At 43.5% G+C, this 23117-nt stretch overlaps 1 protein-coding gene across 4 annotated transcripts in view; it reads right to left on the reverse strand.

Annotated features, from left to right (window-relative positions):
* MYO1E (myosin IE) overlaps positions 1-23117 on the reverse strand; it is a 230818-nt gene that overhangs the window by 49817 nt on the left and 157884 nt on the right. For all 4 annotated transcript variants that reach the window (XM_053594008.1, XM_053594010.1, XM_053594007.1 and 1 more), the window contains exons 13-18: positions 22674-22760; positions 21033-21200; positions 19901-19986; positions 17765-17846; positions 8957-9063; positions 2095-2193 (exon numbers count right to left, since the gene is read on the reverse strand). In XM_053594008.1, coding sequence (XP_053449983.1) covers positions 2095-2193; positions 8957-9063; positions 17765-17846; positions 19901-19986; positions 21033-21200; positions 22674-22760 — 629 coding nt within the window. The remainder of the gene's footprint in view (positions 1-2094; positions 2194-8956; positions 9064-17764; positions 17847-19900; positions 19987-21032; positions 21201-22673; positions 22761-23117) is intronic.

Raw genomic sequence — 23117 nt, forward strand, 5'->3', positions numbered from 1 at the left:
TTGTTTAGGGAAGATTAAAATCTTTTAACTGACATCTCAGTTGTTTGTCAGCAAATGGATGGTGCTATAGCGATGCAAAAGCTCTACAAATTTATTTTCTCAACTTCCTAAACACTTCTTTCATATAGTCTTACTTACATATACTTACTTACACTATTGGTCCCTTTAATTCAAAAAAGAGAAGGATGAATTTGATTCTCAGTCTATTGGGAAAGTTGAATGTGTGGGGACTTAGTTAACGGGGCTTTATTATACGGAATGATTGTCCTTTTGTTAAAACTTCTAAGGGACAGCTGTCTTAATCTCCTGGAACAAACATCAGCCCTAAAAGAAGAACTCCTATTACAAGTTTTAGGTTTCAGATGGGTACAGGGGCTCACACCTGTATTCTGGAGGCTGAAGTGGGAGGATTACTTGAACCCAGAAGTTCAAGGCTGCAGTGAGCTATGTTCATGCCACTGCACTCCAGCCTAGGCAATAGGGTGAGACCCTGCCTCTTAAAAAAAGTACTAGATTTCAAAGACAGTAATTTACCTCTTCACTTTGCCAGTTCTTTGTTTTATAACATTTGAATTAAAAAAAATCCTTACATCCTGCCCCTGTATTATTCCACTTGGAAAAGATAATTGTTTTTTGATTAAAATGCTAAATCTAGCTTCCTTATTATTAAATTCTTTTTAGTTTTCCTCTTTCTTAAAGAAAATTACATAGATGTAGCAAATACAGTGGAATGCCATAGAATCATTAGAGAAGTTAGAGAGATGTAATATTTTGAGGTCACTCAATTTAACCCCTTTTCAAAAATAACACAGAATGTGAACAAAGTAAGTACACGTCCTGCCAAACATATTTTAGGAAATATAAAAATCAGTTTACATTTATTCACACATGGACTGCACAAAAATTTTGAGGTTAAAGATTTTAAACTTATTGTCTTAACGTGGTTTAAATCTTTACTTGAAATTGTTTTCATACTTTTAATTTGCTCAGTCAAGTTTAACCTCAGCTCTTCATACGTCACAATTTTCATCAATTCTTGAACTTACGTGTTACACTCACGAGACCCTACTTCACATTCACTAGGATAAGTTAGATAGTAAGTTCTGTTGGTCAAGATTTGGATAACTGAGCCCTCAGTTACTGCTGATGGGAATGTAAGATGGTGTATCCACTTCAGAAAACAATCTGGCAGTTCCTCAAAAAGGCTAAACAGAGTTATCGTATGACCCAGTAATTCCACTTTTAGGCATATACCTATAAGAAATACAAACATTCAAACACACAAAAATTTGTTCATGGTAGCACTTTGTAGTATCCAAAAAGTAAAAATAACTGAAGTCTATCAGCTGGTGAACAGAGAAGTAAAATGTGGTATAAACATACTGTGGAATATTTTTTTGCAATAAATAGGAAAGGACAGACACGTAACCACGTGGATAAATCTTACGTTAAGTGAAAGAAGCCAGATCCAAAGGAAATGTTTATGATTCTATTTATATGAAAAGCCTAGCACTGGCAATTCTGTAGAAACAGAAAGTAGACCAGTGACTGCTGAGGGCAGGGGGCAAGGGGAGAACCGGGGGGCTGCCAGCAAAGGGAAGCCAGACTCTTTTCAGAGTAAGAAAATACTCTAAGGCCAGGTGGGCGCAATGGCTCACGTCTGTAATCCTAGCACTCTGGGAGGCCAAGGCAGTTGGATTGCCTGAGCTCAGGAGTTCGAGACCAGCTTGAGCGAGAGTGAGGCCCCGTCTTTACTAACAACAGAAAAAAATTAGCTGGTTATTGTGGTGGGTGCCTATAGTCCCAGCTACTGGGAAGGCTGAGGAAGGAGGTTTGCTTGAACCCAGGAGTTTGAGGTTGCTGTGAGCTAGGCTGAGGCCATGGAACTCAAGCCCAGGTAACAGAGTGAGACTCTGTCTCAAAAACAAAAACAAGAAAAGTTCTAAAATTAATTGTGGTGACAGATACACAACTCTGTGAATACATTAAAAGGCACTGAATTATACACGCAAAGTGGGTAAATTGGATGGTGTGTGTATTACAGCTCAATAAATCTGGTTTTTCAAAAAAGGTCCTGAGTCACTGGTTCATTACCTCTGCAGGAATTTTTGGAAGACACGCCGATAGGCATAGCCAGCCCTTCTCACGCGAATGTTTTCCTTCAGACCCAGATATTCCACTTGATGCTTTACCCTGTAAAGAAAAACATGGGGCTTGGACATTACTGGATAATCCCGTTACCTCAAATTCTTACCAGTAATGCCCCGCCCCCAGCCCTCAATTCCAATCTGCAGGGAAACATACAAAAAAGATTACAATTCACAGTGTTCAGACTCCAACCTGACCTCTCAGATTATATACCTCTTATTTTAAAAAATTTTACTGAACCCTAACCCTAACCCTACTGAAACACAGCAATTATATAATAGGGCATTATATAGCTATGTCAAAGATTAACAGTAAGACAAACACCATGTACCCATCACACAGATTAGGAACAAAAACACTGATTTTTCAAAAAGCTAAAGGAACTCTTAACTCCTGACTTAAATGATGCTAGAGCTGTTTTCATTATTGAACTTAAACTTAATACTGATTCTAGACTTAGTGGGACTACAGTTATAGGCTTTTCTACATCAAGTTGAGAAAAGGTATAAAAACTATTTCAGATGCCTGTGCTAAATAAGGTTTAAAAATATATGTAAACTATAGTTTTAGTTGGTTTTTAAATAATAGTAAAACTCTAACAAAGTATTTTGGAAAATAGTTGCAGAAACCTATTTAACTGATGTTCTCATATATGAAGATGTTCATGTCAGAAGAAGAACCACCATGTCCCCATGTTAGGGGCGCTGGTTTAGTGGGCCTGGGAGGCCCAGGGTGGATCAGGGACAAGTGGCCTGAGAAAACGCGCCCTGTGCTGAGAAGCACAGTGTCCTGGGTACTGAGGCAGGGATCTCAAATACTCAATTCTGACAGTCTGCTCTGGGGAGATGAGCTGGGCCTAGACTGTGCACTGTACACACAGGCTGAACAGGGGCAGTTAGAAACAGGAGGTTGGAAAACTAGAAATAAAAAGTAAACTCTCTCTCTCTTTCCCTTGCAAGTGGGATGTCAGAACTGTGCTGCAGTAGGAAGGTAGCCCCTCTGCTTCCCACTCGCTATATTGGGGGTTACCGGTGCTAAGGATGGGTTCCAGAGAATCGGCCTTCCCCCACCTGCTGCGCTGAAAAGACACCCAGTAGCATTCTCCGGGCAGTTTCACACGGGCGCCCCGCAGCTGTCTGCCGGCAGGGCTCTCCTGAAAACCACCCTTGCCAACTAAGCTTCATCCTCACTGATGTCTGTGTGCCAGTCAGACCTGATGCCTAGGCTAGGTGCCCAGGACAAAGAAGGACAGCGCCACGATTCCCACTGGAGCCCATGTGGACAACACAGGCTTCCAGGGCCAGGTTCCTGGTGCAGCCCTGGCTCTCCCATCACGTGACTTCTCTATGCCTTTATTTCCTCTCCCATAAAATGGGGACAGTGGTGACATAAATTCTAAATTTCTAGGTGGGTACCTTCCATATAAAACACTTAACCAGTTCCTGACATGGGTGATGTAAAGCTGTTACCATGCTAATAGATCCCCTGTTACAATAAGTAAACCAAGGCAGGAGAGTAGAGAAGGAAATGGGTTTTCACAGCAGGAGGAGGCTCAGAGCAGTGTTATGTGCTTGGGAGGATGAGTTGGATCCAGCAGGTGCAGAGGACAGGCAGAGGGCCCCATGAAAGCAGAAGCCACAGGATGGGAAAGGGCAGGGCCTCAGGGCTGAGAAGGGAGGAGGGGAACATAGGAAGCTGAGAGACAGGCACAGCCTTGACCATGACAGGAAGGATAAGGACAGACAGTCGGGGCTGTTTGAAAAGTCTCCACCCTACAGCCAATGTCCAGAAATGGTGACTCCTTCAACCTTCAAGATAATTACCTCTGAAAAAAACCTTTATATGAGAGCATTAATATTTGATATCTACATTTGTCAGGGTAAGTCAGAGAGATGATTATTTAGGAAAATAATTGATGTTCATTTCTCCCATCCTCCAAATCTAAAACCCACCACTGGCCTTTTCTCTAATAAGAAAAATACACACGAGTTGCCCATTTCAGAGATTTGCTCATTTTGAAGTACTTTTCGTAAACATTGGCTTTGCTCCAAGGTTTTCAGCCAGGGAATGCATCACCATTTAATTCAACCAGAAACATTCCTTTCCCATGAATCACATAGGGAAGAAGATTTCTCATGTTAAAACATTGTTCCATTCATTATTACTGCCCCCATCAGGAAACTTTCTTATAGAAATTTCCTCCAGTAGGATGAACAGTCTAGCAAACCCTATTAAAAATGTTTAAAATGTCATGACATCAAAGGGACAGTGGTTTTTGCTTATTCCTGGAGCTCTGTCCCCTCCTTAGTAGCCACTGGCCAGACAATGCCCAGTTGTCGCCTTGGTTCTGCCAACTCCACCTCTCAGACGAGTCCTCAGCCTTTAACTCAAGTAGGTCAAGACTTGAGAACTGCATGGGGACAGCAACTCAGAATCCGGGCAAACGAGATTGCCAGAAACCAAACAAAAACACATTTGCAACAGGAAAAGAAAAAAACCCCACACCCTGTCAACTTGTGAAATGAGTAACCCTCTCCCACCAGGAATTTCAATTGAGCGTGTAATCCCTGCCAGCAAAGCTCACTGCCCTTTCACAAACCCCAGCGCTCCACGCTCATGATGGAGTGAAACCATCTGTCACACGATAAATCTGAACTGACATAAAGGGTGGAATCCCTAAATCGATCCTACTGGAAATATAAATCCACACTTGACCAACTAACACCTTGAATGTCTTAAAACCAGTTTACCCGAGTGCATATCATAAGTTCTTTGCTGAAATTCAAGTGAGAAAAATCATTAAAAAAAAAAAAAAGGAAACACTACCCACATCCTATGAGGACTTAACTGAATAAAATATATCACTGTTTTATTAAATTTCTCTACTTTCTGATATTCCAATGTATCAGTTTGGATTTTATAAGAAGGTAGCATCAGGGTCGGGGAACTTCCAAGCAGGAGCTACTAGAAAAGTTCTATGTTAGAGGGGCATTGCGCAGAGCAATCTACTTGGGGGAGAGGAGGGTGTTGTGGGGAGGTATTGCATTTTCATTTACGATTTTTGCTGCAAAGGGCTGGGGAGGGAGAGACAAAAGGAATTGGAGATGGGGAGGGTGGGCTAAGACACACCCTTAGCAATAGCCATGCTTCCAAGACTCTTAGGATTCATCTCTGAGGTCGCGGGTGACACCACCCTCTTCTATGTGTGCGTTTGTGCGTGTGCGTGTGAGTAGGGTGTCATGAATGTGTGAGGCTGAGTATAAAAGTGACAGGGACAGAGGCAGACTGACAGCGTGCAGGAGCAGGTCTGGAAGCCTTCCTTTTACCAGAGGGAAGGAGACCCTACCCTAGACTGACCCTCTCACGCAAAGAAGCAGAAGCAGCTGAGGGCCAAGGAGATGACGTGTCTTGTTCTAGCTACCCATTGATGGGCCAGCACCAGGACTCAGTTCTCCCAAAGTGCAACACCTGGGTGTCATCACCACCTTGCCTACAAGATTTTTAAAATGCACCGTTTTGGCCCTACCTCAAACCTTCAGACTCAGAAACTCTGAGAGTGGGGCGCAGCAATCTGAATTCTAACAACCGCTCCAGGGGATCCGGAGGCTGCTCCAGTGGGCGGGGCTGGGGGTGGGGTGTGTGTCAGTGTGTGAGGGCAAAAGCAGGAAGAGATGGCAATGCCGCTTGGCCTCTATGGAGAAACTGAACTACACTTTCAGAAAAGCAGGGCCAATTTGTCCAGCGAGGTACATGACCAGCAAGGGGAATGGATGGTCTCACCGTATGTGCCAGAGGAACTGCTGAAGGTAGGGGAGGGGGTTCAGCCCCTGGAAGAGAAGATGGAAGGGAAACAGGATGGCTGCCTGGGACTAACAGAAGAGCTGTCAAGTGGAAAAGTCAGGAGAATCATTCTTATGGCAGATTGGAGACCTGGGATTAGCATAGCAGTGACCTAGAGAAGGGCTGTAGAGGCTCCTAATAGTGAGAATTGCCCAAAGACGGACGGCTCACCTTAGGAGGTGTGAGTTCCTCCTCAGGGCCTGAACATCACCAATGGAGAATATTGTAGGAAAAATCACAGGTTACAATAAAATTGAAAAAATTTCAGAGATTTGGCTGTGCGTGCCGAGTCCCGCCTGTCATCCTAACACTCTGGGAGGCTGAGGTCAGTGGATTGCTTGAGCTCAGGAGTTTGAGACCAGCCTGAGTAAGAGCAAGACCCTGTCACTTCTAAAAATAGAAAAAAAAGTTAGGTATTTTGGTGGTCACCTGCAGTCCCAGCTATGTAGGAGGCTGAGGCAAGAAGATTGCTTGAGCCAGGAGTTTGAGGTTGCTGGGAGCTATGACACCATAGCACTCTACCCAGGGCAACCAAGTGACACTCTGTCTCAAAAAGAAAAGAAAAAATAATTTCAGAGATTCCATAGAAAAGATGACGTAAGAAAAAGCATGCAGGGGCTCGGCACCCATAGCACAGTGGTTACGGCATCAGCTGGAGGTTCGAACCCAGCCTGGGCCAGCTAAGCAACAATGACAACTGCAACAGAAAAATAGCTGGCGTTGTGGCAGGCGCCTGTAGTCCCAGCTACTGAGGCAAAGAATCACTTAAGCCCAAGAGTTGCAGGTTGCTGTGAGCTGTGACGCCACAGCACTCTAACAAGGGCGACAGCTTGAGACTTTGTCTCAAAAAAAAAGAAGAAAAGAAAAGGCTATGTAGGGGGCACCCACAGCTCAGTGGTTAGAATGCCAGCCATGTGGATGGGGTCTACTGGGTTTGAACCTGCCCTCCCCCCTCCCCCCACCCCCTAAACAACAACAAGAAAAAACAGTCAGGTGTTGTGGTGGGTGCCTGTAGCCTAGCTACTCTGAAGGCTGAGAATAGCTTGAGCTCAAGGGTTTGAGGTTGCTGTGGGCTATGATGCCACAGTACTCTATAGAGGGGGACAAAGTGAGACTCTGTCTCAATAAAAAGAAAAAAAAAAGAAGAGGCATGTACTGATGAGATTATTCAGGAAGACTGGATGGACAAGATGGAAGGTTCCTACATCCAAGTAGCAGAACTGCTCAAGAGAAGAGAACAGATTGCACCATGGAGCCTTAACGAGAAAGAACATTCAGTGAATGCTGGTCCTGGGTTTTCCCCTTACTATTTTATCTTTTCTTTCCTATAAAGGATCAAGTATTACATCTGCCATGGTTTAGAAAGGACCCTGCAATACCCGGGTGGCGCCTGTGGCTCAAGGGGTAGGGCGCCGGTCCCATATGCCGGAGGTGGTGGGTTCAAACCCAGCCCTGGCCAAAAACCAAAAAAAAAAAAAGAAAGGACCCTGCTAGCAGGTTGGGAAATGGACCTACCCTTGTCTCTCAGAGGCGGTAAATAGCCCTATCAATTTTAATCCTGGTTTCCTTGTGGAAATTAAACCTTGATTTAGTCACTTCACAACCTAAGAGTCTAGCTGGCATTCTAGAATGCTCATATCCAGGGCCGTGATTGTGTGGCGAGATGGCCGGAGTCCTCCCTGCAGTTTGTGTCTCCCCGCCCCCCTTCTCATGTTCCTCTGGACAGTGACTTCGGGCCTTTTAGCAATGTGTCTAGATCCTCCAGCTGGACACAAAAACTAAACTCTTTAGGTAGCGCCCTAACATTTTCCTACTCAGCACTCCCATTTCCTCCCACCTAGGTCATATCCCTAAATGCCAGCTGTAGCAGGAACGGGAGCTCAGGCTTCCTCAGAAGTCAGCGAGGAAAGGACTCCAGCATGCAGCTCCATTTACAATCACCAAGGGGTGGAAACAACCTTGATGCCCATCGACCCATTGAATGGATCAATAAACTGTGGTATATGTACACCATGGAGTCCTATTCAGCCATTAAAAAGATGGAGACTTTATATCTTTTGTATTTACCTGGATGGAAATTCTTAGTAAAGTATCACAAGAATGGAAAAGCAAGTAGCCAATGTATTCGATACTAATAAGAAGCCAATAGACGAACTGAAACATGCCCACAGAAGAGAAAATTCAATTCAGTTTGTGGCGGGGGAGAGGGCAGAACAGAGGGGGACTGGGGTGCTTCCACCTAAGGGGCACAATGTAAGAGTGTATGGCACACCTCGTGGGTGCAGGACACAACTATAAGGACTTCACCCAACTAACGCAAACATGGTAACCTAATCATTTGTACCCTCGTATTCATGGGAAAGGGAGAGAAGAGGGAAGGGAGGGCTCCTGCATTCCCGTACTCCACGTTTCCCCTTTGGCATCTTCCCTCCCAGATGGTTACTCTGCTCATCAACACAGAGCGTGGGGGAATTACAGAGCCTCCAGCGTGTCCCCAGTGTCTTCATGAGGGCAGTCAATGACAGATTGTGTTTCTATCAGCTCCTAGGCCCTTCCCTTTCAAGCCTGAGCTAGGCCTTCTAGGCCACATCCTGTGGATGCCGACTGGGGCTGAGTGTGCTGAGAATGCCAACACAGAGGCTCGATCTGATTTTAAAACCATCACAACTCTGCAGTAGGAAGGTTTGGTTTTGTTTTGTTCCATGGGCCACAAGACTAGCCAAGATCAACATTATAAATCGCTAATTCTGAACTGAATGGCACTGCTAACATTTTAGGAAACGAAGAGGAGGGGGAAATATATATAGCCTTCTTCCCAAAGAAGTGAAGACACGGGGAAGGACAAACACTCGTGTGGGCGATTAAACTGCTCCTTCCTGTGGCGCACGCTGGCTCCTCTTGACCAGAGGGAGGAACGTGCTGGGGCCACCTACCCCGCTTCAACCTCCCACCTGCCGCTCCATCCTACCTGCTTTCCTCCCAGTCTCTGGGCTTCTTGGTTTCGTTGGGTTTTATGCAGCGAATGTAGTGGGGTGTGCATTTCATCAAAGTGCTCACAAGGTCGTTGGCTTGTTTCTGGAAAGGAAGAATAGTATCAGAAAGCCGGAACTCTCCCCTGCCACAGACCCGATTTCAAAGGAGACTTGTAAAACTCTAGGAATTAATAGCCAGGAATTAATCTTCAGGATAATTTGTTCATTAAGCTTAAGTCAGGTCTACTAAACTTTCTTCAAGCTCTGCTGACTTTTATGACGATTTTATCACTCTTAAATGGGTTTGAAATTTAATCTTTGAAAGCAACTAGGCATTTTTAGTACAGTTAATAAAATAAAACAACAAGAAAAAAACCAAAAGCCCTGGCTTGGTGCCCATAGCTCAATGGTTCGAACCTGGCCCGGGCCTGCTAAACAAAGACAACTACAACGAAAAAATAGCCGGGTGTTGTGGCGGGCGCCTGTAGTCCCAGCTATTTGGGAAGCTGAAGCAAGAGAATCACTTAAGCCTACGAGTTTGAGGTTGCTGTGAGCTATGATGCCACAGCACTCTACTGAGGGCAACATAGTGAGAGACTGTGTCTCAAAACAAACAAACAAACAAAACCAAAAGCCCAGTAAATCTTCACATACCATTCTCTTCATGTACTATAAGGAAGCATGCCAGTTATTAACAAATTAGGTTTGTTTTATACTGATTGAGAGCCTTTGAAAATATGTTGTTCTCATTAACTTTTTGCCGCCCCATAATATTTGTAAGGATAAATTGTCAAAATACCTAACATTCTCTTTGCTGGCAGTCCAACTAATAAAGTATCAACTTATTTTAAAAAATAGTTAAAGCACAGGAAATTCATGAAAATCTCAAAATCTCAAACTTTTATAAAGAAGTTCATTCAATACCTTACTCAATATATCCTTTATTTGTTCCCATTTGGGGGGGTTGTTTTTATTGTTTGGGATTTATTGAGAATTCATTCATTCATTCGCAAGAATTAGGTTACACTGATGGCATTTGTTAGGTAAATTCCCTCTTATAACTGTGTCCCGCCCCCAAGAGGTGTGCCACACACTATGACCCCCATACCCCTCCCCTCCCTCATTCCCCTACCCCCCACCATGTATTAGTTCATCTACTGCCTTCATATTAGAATTGAGTACACTGGATTCTTGCTTCGTCATTCTTGTGATGCTTTACTAAGAAAAATGTGTTCCACCTCCATCCAGGTTAATACACAAAGATGTAAAGTCTCCATCATTTTTAGTGGCTGAATAGTATTCCATGGTATACATATACCACGATTGTTAATCCATTCCTGGTGGGCATGTAGGTCATTTCCACAATTGGTGATTGTAAATTGAGCTGCAATAAACAGTCTAGTGCAAATGTCCTTAGGATAAAATTATTATTTTTTCTTCTAGGTAGATGCCTATTAATGGATTGCAGGATCAAATGGGAGGTCTAATTTGAGTTCTCTGAGGATTCTCCATACTTCCTTCCAAAAAGGTTGTATTCAGACCCACCTGCAATGTAAAAGTGTTCCCTTCTCTCCACATCCACACCAGCATCTGCAGCTTTGAGACTTTGTGATGTGGGCCATTCTCACTGGGGTTAGATCTCTCAGAGAGGTTTTGATTTGCATTTCTCTGATAATTAGGGATGATGAGCAGTTTCTCATATGTATTTTGTTAGCCATTGTCTGTCTTCTTTAGGGAAGGTTCTATTCATCTCTCTTGCCCAGTGATATGAGGGATTATTGGCTCTTTGTTGATTTGAGTTCTGTATAGATCCTACTTATCAAGCTTTTGTCCAATTCATAATATACAAATATCTTTTCCCATCCTGATGGTTGTCTATTTGTTTTGGTTGTTGTCTCCCTAGCTGTACATACACTTTCGAGTTTAAGTCCCATTTGTTTATTTTCGTTGTTGCAACTGCCACTGAAATTTTCTTCATAAAATCTTTCCCCAGGCTGATTCTTCAAGTATTTTCCCCACACTTTCTTTGAGGATTTTTATAGTTTCATGCCTTAGGGTTATTTATTTATTTATTTATTTATTTATTTTTGAGACGGAATCTCACTTGGTCACCCTTGGTAGACTGCGGTGGTGTCATAGCTCACAGCAACCTCAAACTCTTGGATTCGAGTGATCCTCTTGCCTCAGCCCCCCAAGTAGCTGGGACTACAGGCGTCTTGCCACAATACCCAGCTATTTTTTAGAGATGGCGTCTTGCTCCGGCTCAGCCTGGTCTTGAACCTGTGGACTCAGGCAATCTACCCTCCTCGCCCTCCCAACATGCCTTAGATTTAAATCTTTTATCTAGGCCCGGTGCGGTAGCTCACACCTGTAATCCCAGCACTTAGGAAGCTGAGGTGGGTGGATGGCCTGAGCTCACAGGTTTGAGACCAGTCTGAGGAAGATCAAGACCCTGTCTCTGAGAAATAGCTGGACATTGTGGTAGGTATCTATAGTCCCAGCTACTTGGGAGGCTGAGGCAAGGGAATCACTTAAGCCTAAGAGTTTGAGGCTGCTATGAGCTGTGATTCCATGGCACTCTACCGAGGATGACAAAAGTAAGAATCTCAAAAACAAAAAAACACTTTTATCCATCTTGAATCAATTTTTGTAAGTGGTGAGAGGTGCGGGTCCAGTTTCAATCTTTTACATGTGGTTATCCAGTTCTCCCAGCACCATTTATTGAATAGATTCTTTTCCCCAGCGTATGTTCTTGTTTGGTTTATCAAAGATCCAGTGTTTATAAGATGTTAGTTTCATCTCATGGTTTTCTATTTGGTACCTATGCATTGCGTACCCAAAATGAGTTAATGCTGAAAAAGTCATATAAATAAAGCTGACATTGCTTATGAAGTATTTCAGACATGAGAATCTCAAATGTTGTCTGAGGAACTGGGAGCAGAGCTCACATCGGCATTCCCAGCACACAGCTGAGTACACCCTGTGGGTCCACGGATGTGGCTCACATGCAAACCCTACCTCCAAGCAAATCAGCATGAAGAGAGAAAACCTCTAAAAGCAAATAGTAAGAAGGGATCTCTGAAGCCAGAAAACCATTACGAAGTCAGCAGAAAAGATTCGCTTGCAGGAGACAATCCTCTCTCAATTAGGGCTTTTCTGTTTTCATGGGTTTGGGAAATCTGAAACCCTTGAGAAAAACTACTGGATATATTCAGAGCGAGATGTTCATTGGTGAAGTAAGTTCTCTGTTTAAATGTCTTTGCAACACTTGAAATTGAGGACAGACAGAGATGCAAAGGTTGCACAATCAAAGCAGTCTCCTATGATGAAAAAGTAAATTGCCTGTTATCGTCCCTGATGATGTAGATTGCACTTGAGGACAAATCTGAATGATCTTTGCAACACATCAGGTAGAGCTGGAAAGGGACTGCAGAGCTGCTTATAACAACGCTTTTTTTTAAAGTATCCAAATCCTTAAATTTTTAACTTTTCATTTTAGATTTCAGTTTTTCATTTAATTTAAATGTTTAATTTCTAAGAATACCTTTGCAGACTCTTCTGTCTTCAGCATTTAAAAGCACACCTTCTTTTTACCTTAGCATAAAAAAAAAAAAACATACAGAGGCCCAGGGTGACTCAAATTCATGTGTTGTTTGCCATAGTTCTCTCCAGCTCAAAATAACAACAGACAAATTTTACTGAGTTATACGTTATGGACTAGACACACAGATAATCTCATTTATGCCTCACAACAACTCAAACAGGTAGGCACTATTATTATCCCTGTTTTATAATGAGAAAACTTGGCCTTCAAGAAAAAAGTTATTGCTCAAGATGACACGATTTGCAAGCAACAGAGGTAAGACTTGAACCCACATTCATGTACTCCCAAGTCCTGCTATTCTGCCTTCTAAACAAAGACATGGGATAATTTAGTGTGACATAAAAGGAATGAATTGGGTGAGCTAGGACTACCAGGGGTCCTCAAACTTTTTAAACAGGGGACCAGTTCACTGTCCCTCAGACCATTAGAGGGACTATAGTTAAAAAAAAACAAAACTATGAACAAATTCCTATGCACCCTGCACATATCTTATTCTGAAGTAAAAAAACAAAACAGGAACAAATACAATCACACCACCTCATGTGGCTCCCGGGCTGCAGTTTGAGGACCCCTGGATTAGACAGAAGGGCCAGGTTGTGAAATAATTAATTTCAGAAAATAGGAATACATCACTGTCAAAGTTATCTTGAATTTTAATAGCGATGGGTCAACTTCAGATGTCCCGGAGGTGGACAGCAAATAGATTTAACCCCGATTCCAGCCAAGAAGAGTCCAGGAGTTTGAACAGAAAGGCAGCAATGGCACTTGCTTGACAGAAGCAGGGTTACAAAGTGCAGATAGGACTGCGAGAAAGGGCTTGGGGAAAAGTTCCATATTTTACCTCAATACAGATTATTAGCAGACCTTACTGGTATTTGCAAGCTCTGTGACAAATCACTAAATTTCCCTGGGCCTCATTTTCTCAATCTGTAAACCAGGCTGAACCGGAAGACCTCTAATTTATTTTTAATTTTTATTTACTTATTTGAGACAGAGTTTCACCTGTTCACCCTTGGTAGAGTGCCGTGGCATGTTAGATCACAGCAACCTCAAACTCTTGGGCTCAAGCAATTCTCTTGCTTCAGCCTCCTCGGCCCGCCCGATGCCTGCCTCTTTTTAGAGACAGGGTCTCACTCTTGCTTAGGCTGGTCTCTAACGCCTGAGCTCAGGCAATCCACCTGCCTCGGCCTCCCAGAGTACAAGACCTGTAATTGAACCTAGAGGCCGGAATTGATGTTAAAAATCAACCAGTCCAAATAATTAAAAAATTAAAAGAAAAAAAAATCAACCTGCATGATGCCTGCCACTCCTCCGGCAGGTCCCTTACAGTTCCAGCCTCACTCCGATAGTTACAGCCAGTGCACTTTGCCAGCTCTGAGCTTGATTCTGTCCCTCTGTGGCAACCGTCTTTGGCTTTCCTTTCAATACAGGTTGACTATCCCTTATCTAAAGTGCTTGGGACTGGCAGCAGTTTGGACTAGGGATTTCTTTCCAGATTTTTGGGAATATTTGCATTATACTTACTAATTCAGCATTTCTAATCTGAAAATTCCAAATCCATCATATTGGTGCTCAAACATTTCAACTTTGGAGATTCTGCATTTCAGATGTTCAGATTTGGGATTCTTAGCCTGCCCTGGTCCCTTCCAGCTATAACAATTTAGAATGTGGTAAAGCCTTAAAATTAGGTGCTATTAAATATAATATGCTTCTATTTATCATCAAGATAATGAGCTCTCGCCAGGCGACCTGGAAGTTGTACTTGCAACCACCCCTTTCCTCTTCCCCAAATCCCTCCAGCTTTTTCTTTCCAAGTTGGGCTCAGCAGAATGGCTCCTGCAAAGAAGGGTGGTAAGCAGAAGAAGAGCTGTTCTGCCATCAAAGATGTGGTGACCTGAGAATACACCATCAGCATTCACAAGCGCATCTTGGAGTGGGCTCCAAGAAGCATGCTTGCTCCTCCAGCACTCAAAGAGATCCAGAAATTTGCCATGAAAGAGATGGAGATGTGCACAGTGATACCAGGCTCAACAAAGCTGGCTGGGCCAAAGACAGGGGATGTCCCAGAACATATCCACAGGTGATTATCCAGAAAACGTAATGAAGATGAAGTCCCACCAAATAAACGCTGTACTTTGGTTTCCTATGTACCTGTTACCACTTTCAAAAATCTACAGTCAACGTGGATGAGAACTAACTGGTGAGATGCATCAAATAAAGGAATAAAACAAAAAAAAGAAATAAAAAGGATAACGACAATTCCCATGAAATGACTATTCTATTAATTAAATCCTATAGATCAGTTGTATTTTAGGACCTTATTGTATTTTAGAATACAATAAAATACCCAATTTTAAAACTATGTTGAACATAAATTTAATTTTTCTTTTAAGGAACTCCTTTTTTTTTTTTTTTGAGATGGAGTCTCACTATGTTGCTCTAGGTAGAGAGCCGTGACATCACAGCTCACAGCAATCTCAAACTCTTGGGCTTAAGCGATTCTCTTGCCTCTGCCTCCTAAGTAGCTGGGACTACAGGTGCCTGCCACTATGCCTGGTTATTTTTTGGTTATTGTTGTCACTGTTGTTTAGCAGGCCTGGGCTGGGTTTGAACCCACCAGCCCCTGTGCATGTGGCCAGTGCCCTAACCACTGAGTATGGGGTGCTGAGCCTTAAGGAACTCTTTTTAAGAAAATCCTTTTAAACTCTTACACCTCAGGGATATCATTTAGGTGATACTTAATGATGTCTGCAAAATAATTGTGGCTGTGGAAGTTATAAGACATTGGGCCATGACTATGAATCTCTAAGGGGTATCTTGCAGGGGACATATAAAACAAGGAGACCTGCACTCCAACACAGAAGTAAGCTGTCAGGCAGATAGAAGTCACATGGTCCACAAGGGAGGGACAATTGGAAGTGAGAAAACACAGTATGATCCCCTTAGACAAGCTGGCTGACTTCAGGGTGAGCTTCCTACAACGGCCTGAGAGTTATTATCCAAAACATTGTGGGTTCAGCTCAAAAAGGCAGCAACTTTGGGTGTTCGACTAGACAAAAAATGAAGGAAAGAAAGGGGTCAAGTGTTGTAAGGAGGAGAAAAGTGTCCCTACCCCTGCTCTCCTTTTTATAGGGAATAATCCAGACCACTTGAAAATGAGTCATCGCAACCTGGAGGATCTGGGCCCCTTGGATCTGACTGTGATAGTCTTATGACTACATTTTCCAGCCCAGAACTAATCCTTCTCCAGGATCTCAAAGTCAAGGCATGAGTCAGAAACTTCTCACAGACGTTAATATCCGTGGCCTCATGAGAATTTCAACTGTTTTGTGCCCTCAACTCACTGCTCCAGTGAACTTAACCCAGTGACTGTCCTGCGGCTACTAAATTTCTCTAGCTCTGCGGACATGATGTCCTTGCATCTCAGAGGGCTTTACCCTCCAGCTCAAAACCCAGCGTGAATCTGACTTTCCCCAGGAATCTTGTCACTGTTTGATCTTTCACTGATTGTTTCCATTCTTCTAGGCAGCAGTTTTTGCCCTGAGGAAGCCTATCAGGCCTGGGGTGTGGGGGGGCGGCAGTTTTCTATACAAGAAACTGAGAACTCAAGAGAAGAGGGTCAGAGAACAGATCAGACAACAACCATTGTGTCGGCGAGGCTGGGGTTACCTAGCCTCCGTGACAGGGACCTGTTAGGATTTGGACACCAGTGAATAAGGGGGGAAAAGACGCTCTAGGCCAGCGGTTCTCAACCCACAGGAACTGTATGTATTAAAGGGCCACGGCATTAGGAAGGTTGAGAACTACTGGTCTAGGCAGAGACCGACACAGACATGTACAAGTGTCTCTTCAGAACTAAGCAGAGAGGAACAAGGTGGTGGCACAGGGAGGGGACCCATGGGGAGGATGTAATTGGAGCTCACGCACACCTTGTGTTCGATCTGTTTTAGGCACTGCATCACACGCTTTAAAACGAACTACTGAATTAAATCATCAGAGCAACCAATTAAGACAGGTAGTAAAATCTCCCTCTTACCCAGAAGAGGCGCTGAGAGTCTCAGTAACACACTGGCAAACTAGCAAAAACCACAGCTAGGATTTTAACACAGGACATCGAATCTCACAGCCCTATTGTTAATCATGGGACCATACCTTTGATTGTAAAACTGGGGAGGTATTTATCTACGATTTTTTACAAAAATATTCTTAACTGGTGTGGCTTTAAAAAACAGTTTAAGGCCAGGTGTGGTGGCTCACACCTGTAATCTTAATACGCTGGGAGGCCGAGGTGGGAGGACTGCTGGAGCTCAGGAATTTGAGACCAGCCTGAGCAAAAGCAAGACCCCATCTCTACTAAAAATTAGCCAGGCTTGGTGGCGGGTGGCTGCAGTCCCAGCTGCTTGGGAGGCTGAGGCAGGAGGATTGCTTGAGCCTGGGAGTTGGAGGTTGTTGTGAGCTAAGATGATGCCCTGGCACTCTATCCAGGGTGACTTTTTGTGTCTCAAAAAGACAAAAACAAAAAATAGCTTAGTCATTCTTTCTCAGAGTTACAGATTAAGTGTGTTCCACACAACTGCTTAAACTCAGAGCATAATTAGGGGCAATGAATTTCACCACACAATGGCTCATCACTGACTGCCCAGCAGGCTCCTGAGAAACCTCATGAGAACCTCTTCTAGCTTTGAGCTAGGAAGTGTAGCCAGATGTGTCTGCGACTCACAGCAAGGAAAAGCCTCCATGACCCAGTGAGGAGGGTTGCCCAAAAAAACCCATTGCCCCAAAAGACCAACTGGCAATTAATGTTTCATAACCAGCACGTTGTTAGGCCTGGCCTAAAAAAACTGGTCATCAATATCCAAAAACGTGGCTCCAAACCACAAAACGTCTCTGAGAGTTCAGCACAAATTCTCCCAGATTCAGTTGAAAGCCATTTCCTCTTAGAAAGTAGCTGATTATCATCTGCTGACTATTAAGCTACGAGGTACTTAATATCCATTTGGGGTTTTAGTCTAGCCAAGTCAAATTCAGCCTGTATCCTGGAGCCTTTTTACAAGCAGCAACATTACTTCTGGGCATCTTTTATAACCATCCCCTCCTATCTTGCTGACCTCATCCTGGCCTGGGGGTGCAGTTCCTGACTCCTAGACAACCCCAGCCTAGCTCTTATAGGAGTCTATAAACTTCCTAAAATAGAACTAACCTTTATTTTGCTTCCGGCAGTAGTTGGGCGCCCTTTCTTGTCAGCTTGCAGATTTTCCGGAAATAAAGACTTTATAAAAGGTCTGGAAAAGGAGAAAGAGAATGGATTACCTCGGGGGCTGAAAGCCTGCTTCCTTAAAGGATGGGGTGGAGGGCTGTCCAGAAGCACAGAACCTTGGCTACAGAAAAGCCATGTGACTCATGGTACAAGCCATGAGGATGTGATTTGGGGAAATGAACAACGGACAAAAGAGATAAACAGAAAGAATTCTAAGACATAAGTATCTCAAAGACTAAGCCTGCAAAATAAATATACAACTCTGCCTTTCAAATGTCCCCATTCCCTGGAATTGAGAGGCACTTTGACAGAATATGATGGAGGGAGGTCACTTGGGTCTGTTAAGACAAACAAGACAGACCAGAGGTCAGGGAATGATAAGAAATGTCTGGATTCAGTGCTGATGCTGCTTTGTTCCTGAGCAGGGTTTCTGGACCTGAGCACAACTGCTATTTATGGTTGGCCAATTCTTTGCTGGGGACAGAGCTGGGGGGCTTCTCCTACACCTTGTAGGATATTCAGCAGCATCAGCGGCCTCTGCTCACTGGATGCCAGCAGCACTTTGTTCCCACTGCCCCCACAGAAAACCTTGACAAACTGCTTTCGAGTGTGAGCAGTTTTAACTGGAACAATAATAAATCACTGAAGCTTTGCCTGCTGAATACATTTTCTTTAGTGGTGCTAATTGAGCTGTGTGTTGTTTACAGGCCTGCCTCAGTGGCAGGGACAGTGGCTGAGTCACCACAGTGCTCCTGGTGACTGAAGCATAGCCTGGTACACAGTAGGTGTGTAATAAATATCTGCTGACTGAGTGAATGAAGTGATCCATGTAAGCTGGCAATCTGACACTCAAACTGAAACTCACTTCCTCCTAAATGACTTTTGGGGCATCTCGAATTTTCCAGGAAGTCTCTCCAGCAATCTACTCTAAGCTTGGCCAGACAAAATTATACATTTTTGCAGCAAATGTGTTTTATAAAATAATAGGCTAGGAGTTTATGTGGCGGCATTAATAGCTCTTGAACTTGGTCAGAATTTCAGTAATTAAAAAAAAAAAAATTCTTTTTTTAAAAAACCTCTGGAATTGAGTCTGTACCTGACTGCCATAAAACTCACAAGCCAGGACTTGTGGCTTACCTGACCTTTACAAAGAAGAGCAAATGGATTTTATGTGTTTTGAATGAAAAGAAATCCAAAGTCTCCAAAGTGATGGTAGTTCAAGGAAGTGCAGCAGGGGAAAGGGAGGTGAGAAGAGGGGAGTGAGTGAGAGGAGGGCAAATGGGGGAGAATAGCCCTGACCAGAGCCTGGAAAAGAAACTCTGTTTGTAGCTTCTATTGCGCTCAGCCCTTCTTAGAAAGTTACCAGGCTTGCTGCTATTGACCAGAGAAGCCAACCTTGATGTTCTGACTGTTTAAGTAACAGAGCTGGCAAGGGTAGCTCTTCCTTGGGGACAGCTCTAACAATTCTAAGAGCTGGAAGGCTGTGCACGGATCATAAGGGCCTGCTCATATAAATTAGCTCTCCTTACGTTACCCAGGGAGGGGGAGGCTTGCAAGGGATAGGCCTTTCCTGCTTCTACCTCTGTAGGATCTGATTGAATCCCTGTCTGGTTGTCCCTTTCAGAATTCTCAAGCCATTTTCCAAGTGCTTTGGGGACTCAGGCTAATCTGGGTCTTGCTAGGCCATTAGCCATCTGTAAAAACTGAATGCCTATGGAGAATTCTTGGCATGATGTTCCAAGGGCAAAGTGCCATAGAACAAACCTGTTCCACTCTTAAAGGGTTGTCCCATGGCCACTTCTCTCTGATAATAGTATAGCAAATGATGAAGCCTGGGACCCTGATGGATGTACAGATGACCCTTGGAATTTGGGAGCATGAAGTCTGAGGGGCAAAGGTTGGAAAGACTTGAGATTGGAATAAGGAAAGTTATTTTGAGAAACCAAATAGTCCAATTATAATACAGACCCAATAGCTCAAAGGAGCAAAATGCTAACCATTCAAATGCCACAGGTTTGTTTTAATATCGACAGTTTTATCAACCTATGTCGCGTATCAGATAATGCAAAACCCACTTACAGCTCACTGCTCTGCATCAGCTCGATCAGATCCATAAAAAGCACATCACGGTTCCTTTCACAAAAGCCATCCATGTCATAGGATACCTGGCCAAGAATGGAATGAAATCTAGTTTTACCCTTTAGGCATTTCATTGGACAAAACCACAAGCTGGCGTGGCTGCCCTCACCGCAGTGTGGGTATTTCCACATGTAGCGCTTGAGATTTTGCACTGCCACGGAAGCTGGCAGTTGGCTTAGCTGGGAGTGGCTTTCAGAGGCTGGTAAAGATCTGGCTTCCTAGATGGCCCGGATGATGTATGGTCAGGACTCTAGCTCTCAAGATCATAGGACTGTCTAAGTCAAAACCTTAATTCATTCCTAAATCTGACAGAATGAAAGTGAAAGCTCTCATGCTCATTAGTCCCTTACGATGGGCCCTGCCTTCTGAGGCTTTGCAATTTCTCCCAGAACCGGTATCAGAGTTGCACCAATATGGCCATAAACTTGTTCTCAGAGACATAAGAGATCAGCTGGGGTCAAGGAGGCGGCCCAGCATATTTCCATAGGATCAGGACATCCCTAGGAGCCGTGATAACCTCCACTTACTTTTGTATCCCTAGAACGCCCATACAGCCTGGTGCCCTGGATAAAGAAGGCAAGGCCCTGACATACATGTGCTTTATGAGAACAAACAGGCAAAGTGAGCTCTTGGCCCTGATTTATATTCCCAGTGGGTATGGGCAGACAAAGAATGCAAGTCTCTGCTTGCAGCAAGCAAGACAAAATCCATGCCTTCAGCAGTGAATACATGGACCTGGGGGATTCTTGCTTTCCAAAATGTACAGTAGTACAATCTTTTGTTTTGCTTCCCCTAATGCTTTATAGGTCCTGTTTTGTCTTGTTTTTCAATTTTGGGGGATTCATTGAGGGTATAAAGAACCAGGTTGCACTGATTGCATCTGTTAGGTAAAGGCCCTCCTATAATTGTGTATGGGTCCTATTTGTTGAACAGATAAAATACAGTGAGGTATATGGACACAGATATCATTTGTCTCATGAGAAAATAAATCAAACCCAACAGCTTACGACAGGTAGCCATCACAATGAACAACTCCCCGCCCCGTCCGGGTGAGCTTGCCCACTGGCCATACCTTCCCGGCGTAGTGGTGAATAATGAAGCCTTGGTTCCAGCTGTTGAAGTGCTCGTGGCTTCCGATCTGCATCTGGAGTTTCTGCAGCAGTGTCTGGTCCGCTCCCTCGCCCACCGCATGCATCGTGGCACACACATCATCCAGGATGCTCATGATCCCAGGAGGGTTCTGAGGGGACCGAGAAAGCAAGTTCCCGATCACTGACCACTCCAAGATGCACAAGGCTTGTTGAGTCCTCTCTTCAGTAAGCAAACAGCTCCCCAGACTTAAGATAGTATCCTGAAAGTCAGTCTTTCCTTTCAGGCAAGAATGTAATTAATAGTCCCAAATGGGGAGCCCCCACTTAGATCTAAAGATGGAGGAAAGTCCATTTTCGAGAAAGCTGTTTAACTCCCTGAAGTTTTCTTCAAAGTCATGCACAGATCATTATCTGCCCATTCCTATTCATACAAAGTGGAATTTAACGATCCAAAAAGAGAGTAAAACAGTTTCCTTTGACCCTAATCCTTTTTTTTTTTTTTTGAGACAGTCTCACTTTGTGTCCCTGAGTAGAGTGCTGTGGCATCATAGCTCATAGCAATCTCAGTTTCTTGGGCTCAAGTGATCCTCTTGCCTCAACCTCTGGAGTAGCTGGGACTACGGTGCCCTTCATGATGCAGGGCTATTTTTAGAGATGGGGTCTTGCTCTAGCTTAGGCTGGTCTCGAACTCCTGAGCTCAAGCAATCCACCTGCCTCAGCCTCCTAGAGTGTTAGGATTACAGGTGTGAGCCACCACACCTGGCTGTAATCCATTTCTTAATGTTCTCTCTTAGACTGTTAACCATATAGGCACTATTTATATAGTTATTTAGGCATTCTATCAGGCATTACTTTTTTTGTCAAATATCACTATTTATAACATACTTGTTACTTTAATGGCTATATTTCCCTGCTCTGATGTGCTATAGTTTGTTTAATGACATGAATGTCTATGGATGCTTTTATTATTTCTAGTTTTCAGCTTTTATAAACAAAAACATCAAAAAAACATTTTTCTTCCTTTTTTTTTTGAGACACTCTCAGTATGTCACCCTTGGTAGAGTGCCATGACATCATGACATCACAGCTCACAGCAACCTCAAACTCTTGGGCTTTAGCAATTCTCTTGCCTCATCCTCCCAAGTAGCTGGGACTATAGGCACCCGCCACAGTGCCTGACTATTTTGTTGTTGTCGTTGTTGTCGTCGTTGTTTGGCAGGCCTGGCTGGGTTTGAGCCCACCAGCACCGGTGCATGTGGCCAGCACCCTAGCTGCTGAGCTCCAGGTGCCGAGCCTCAAATCATTTCTTAGAGCTAATGTTCTAGAAGTTGTATGACTGGACTAGAAGATAGGACTAAACTTATGGCTCTTTTATATGGTATGTCACCAATGGAAGTGATAGTTTTCTTCTCTTAGAATTCAGTAACAATTTCAACAAATTAATTTTACTCACATACACATGTTCATATTTAATATAAGAATAAAACCCTACCATTCTATTCTCACATATCCATAAATCTACAAAACTAATGTCACTGCTAAAATTCTCTACAAATCGTTACTTGTTCTAAAACAATTAGCACAGTGAAGAAGCAGTGAAGCCACACCAGCCCAATACTTACAACTTTGTTCTCTATGAGGTCACACACGATTTTGTTATTAAAGTACTCAATGGGGGTCCATCTTATTCCCTCTTGAACATATTCTTCCTGCAAGACAGAAACGAGGAACTCACGTTATCATCCAGCCAAGACTAACTGGAGCTCTGCACAGACGGATACCAAAGGCACAGAAATCATCACGGAACAGAAAAACTTGAAGAGTTCACCACTTGAACTTCCATCATTTGTTTTCTAAGAGGTCATAGGAAAGGAACATTTTGTTGCTTTGAACCATGTGAAACTGCTGCCACACAATTATTTTTTGACTGATGAAAACAACTGAAAGTGATTTAACCTGTAAGTCCAGTTATAAAAATATCTCTTGGAATTTAACATAGGACAGGAGTACAGATTAGCATCTAGTACTTAAGGAGCAGGTTCCTCATTTCGATCAGCTGCTCGTTT

The sequence above is a fragment of the Nycticebus coucang genome, chromosome 6 (genome assembly GCF_027406575.1).
Source record: "Nycticebus coucang isolate mNycCou1 chromosome 6, mNycCou1.pri, whole genome shotgun sequence".
In the NCBI taxonomy this organism is placed as follows: domain Eukaryota; kingdom Metazoa; phylum Chordata; class Mammalia; order Primates; family Lorisidae; genus Nycticebus; species Nycticebus coucang.